A 2,993-nucleotide genomic window follows, 5' to 3' on the forward strand; every position below is an offset into this window, starting at 1 on the left:
ATGTTCTCAGCTGGAACATTCTGGAAACATGCAAGGGAAAACTACATGCAGACTACACATGGGGAGGCACACAGATGTGGCATGTCATGGGTAGACTCAGGGATTCCTGCAATATGGGACAATCCCATAGGACATAAACCATCCCTCCCAAAAACGTCAGCGTTTACCCCATGCAGAAGTATTTGTGGACCATCGGGGCTGTGTGAGTCCATGAGTGAGTGCACGTGGACCCAAGGGACAGGACAGGCTGGGCGGGAGAGAGGGCAAGTACCTGGCAGCCAGCAGGGTGGAGCGGGTGCCCATGGGGCTGACCAGGTGGATGGCAAGGTCACCGCGGCGGTTGTAGGACAGGGTGAGCCGTGCCTGAGCATGCTCCAGCCGCGTGATGTGGCTGGGCTCCCCCAGGCAGGCGGTCACGGTCTTCCGCACCTCCAGCCGCTTCCCGATGTCCCTGCAAGGAGCACGTGATGGGCTGTGAGAGGGGGGCCAGCAGGCACCACGGCGACCCTTGGGTCCACCCTGCCCCTCCTCCCAGCCGGGATCCAGCCCTCACTTGGGCTCAGTGAGGATGTCGATGGTGCATTTCCGCTGAGGGGCCACCGTCGTCCAGTTCTGGGCCAGAGCCACCATGGCGCCGGCGTCCAACAGCCCGTAGCCGTACGAATGGCTCACTGTGGGGCACGAGGGACGGGGTCAGCTGGGGGGCACAGAGCAGCCCCCCAGGACCCTCAATCCAGCCCAGGGAGCACGGTGCCCTCACCTTTGCGGCCCACACCATTGGTGGCCCAGTCGTTGGCGTTGAGGTGGGCTGGCTTTGAGGTCCGGACTACCAAGTGCTGCATGTCCCGCCAAGTGAGGTTCTTACTGCAAAGGAGGGACCGAAAGGCTCAGTCTCTTCAGAGACTCCGGCTGGAGTTCGAGGGCTGCCCTGCAGGGGGCGCTAGTGGGGACAGGCTCGCCCCTCGGTCCCCACCACTCACTTGGCCTCCAGGGTGAGAGCGATGATGCCTGCTGCCAGTGGGGCAGACGCAGAGGTGCCCGTGTGAGACTCTGTACACTTCTGCCGCAGGTCAGTGGTCACCTACAGGAGGATGATGACGTTGGGCATGTGACGTGGGGAGGACACCAGAGGGGCCACCTGGCTGCCCTCCCTCTGGCCACAGGCCCTGGGGAGCCAGGGCCAAGATGCCTTGTTCCCATTTGCTGCCTTGCTAACTCACTGCCAACAGGACAATGCCTGTTTCTTTCTGGGCCTCAGTTTCCCAAAGAATAAGAGGGCTGAACTAAAGGTTGGAGATCACTGAGAGCAATGCAGGGCTTCCCTGGTGGCTCAGTGGTATACAGAATCCGCCTGCAAATGCAGGAGACATGGGTTCAATCTCTGGGTCGAGAAGATCCCACATGCTGTGGAGCAACCAAGCCTGTGCACCACAAGTACTGAGCCCACATGCCAAAACTACTGAAGCCCAAGCACCCTAAAGCCCATGCACCACAAGAGAAGCCACCAAAATGAGAAGCCCTCCCATTGCAACTAGAAAGTAGTCCCCGCTTGTCACAACTAGAGAAAAGCCGGAGCAGCAACAAAGACCTAGGACAGCCAAAAATACATACATAAATGAAATTATAGGTCACTCAGTTGTGTCCAATTCTTTGCAACCCTATGGACTGTAGCCTGCCAGGCTCCTCTGTCCATGGCATTCTCCAGGCCAGAATGCTGGAGTGTGTTGCCATTCCCTTCTCCAGGGGATCTTCTCCACCCAGGGATCAAACTCATGTCTCCTGCATTGCAGGCAGATTCTTTACTGTCTGAGCCACCAGGGAAGCCCAAATAGATTGTTAAAACAAATAAAAAAGAGAGCGATGCATGTTTTTAGGGAGAGTTTTATCAAGGGCTTCACCAGTGGCTCCGTGACCCTCAAGAGTCTTAGAGAGGTCCCCTAGCTCCCATCCCATGATGCCTTCGCCACCACCGCCCAGCCACGTGTGGGTAGAAGGCAGATAGGGTCAGAAAGGCGGCCCCGGGCAGAGCCAGAAAGCGAGCAGCCCCATTTCCCCAGCCCCCTCCCGGGAAGAGACTCACGATCTGCTTCTCATTCTGGTTGCCACTACTGTAGGTGGTGGCCAGCGTGGACGAGCAGGCCTCACTGTACCAGGGCACGTTGCCGAACTGTGTGGCGCTGCTGATGGACAGCGTGTAGATGCTGTTGGTGTAGCCGTCGCAATTGCAGCTGTCATGTTCCCGGCCCCCGTTCCCCGAGGCCCAGACAAAGATGGAGCCCAGACCCCCGCGGCCCTGTGGACAGAGCAGGTTGGGGTCACACAAGAACAGGACTTAGGGGAGGGAGGGCCTGGTGGGAAGATGCTGCTTGAGACTAGGAAGGCTGAAGCATCCTTCTCCAGCGACGCTCTATCCAGCCCCTTCCCCCAAGGAGACCCCTGGTAGATCTCTCTCATCTCTTTTTACACAGAGACCCAGTCCACTACCAAAATCTTCAGAGTAGTGATTCTGGAGAGTGATGCTGCGTGCTATGCTTAGTCACTCTGTTGTGTGTGACTCCATGCACTGTCTCCTCTGTCCATGAGGATTCTCCAGGCAAGAATACTGGAGTGGGAGTTATGGGCAATTAGCATTTACTTTTCTCTTCCTGTCCTTCACGTTTTAATAAACGTGCTTTGTATAAATTAAACACAAGAGTAAATAAATAGCAACAGAAAAACACAAAGGCGAAGCATGGCAAAGACAGTGCCTACTTTGCCCCCTGAGGCCGGGCCTGGTTTCCAGGGCTGGGACAGGACCCCCACCTCACCTGGCTGACCCCCCGGAAGAAGGCCTCCTCAGCCAGGTGGGCTGGCCCATCCACGGTCTTGCCGTCGTCCTCGGGGCCCCAGCTGGCACTGTAGATATGGATGTGGTTGGGGTTCAGGCCCAGCGAGCGTGCCTCCACGGCATCTGTCACTTCGCCATCCAGCATGCGCACCCCTGGCCACAGAGG

At 57.6% G+C, this 2,993-nt stretch overlaps 1 protein-coding gene across 1 annotated transcript in view; it reads right to left on the minus strand.

Moving 5' to 3' along the window:
• FURIN (furin (paired basic amino acid cleaving enzyme)) overlaps positions 1-2,993 on the minus strand; it is a 10,062-nt gene that overhangs the window by 3,825 nt on the left and 3,244 nt on the right. The window contains exons 6-11 of the mRNA XM_010841140.1: positions 2,808-2,980; positions 2,081-2,293; positions 981-1,081; positions 761-864; positions 554-671; positions 272-451 (exon numbers count right to left, since the gene is read on the minus strand). Of these exons, the coding sequence (XP_010839442.1) occupies positions 272-451; positions 554-671; positions 761-864; positions 981-1,081; positions 2,081-2,293; positions 2,808-2,980 (889 nt within the window). The remainder of the gene's footprint in view (positions 1-271; positions 452-553; positions 672-760; positions 865-980; positions 1,082-2,080; positions 2,294-2,807; positions 2,981-2,993) is intronic.

Source organism: Bison bison, unplaced genomic scaffold, assembly GCF_000754665.1.
Source record: "Bison bison bison isolate TAMUID 2011002044 unplaced genomic scaffold, Bison_UMD1.0 scf7180017864155, whole genome shotgun sequence".
NCBI lineage: Eukaryota > Metazoa > Chordata > Mammalia > Artiodactyla > Bovidae > Bison > Bison bison.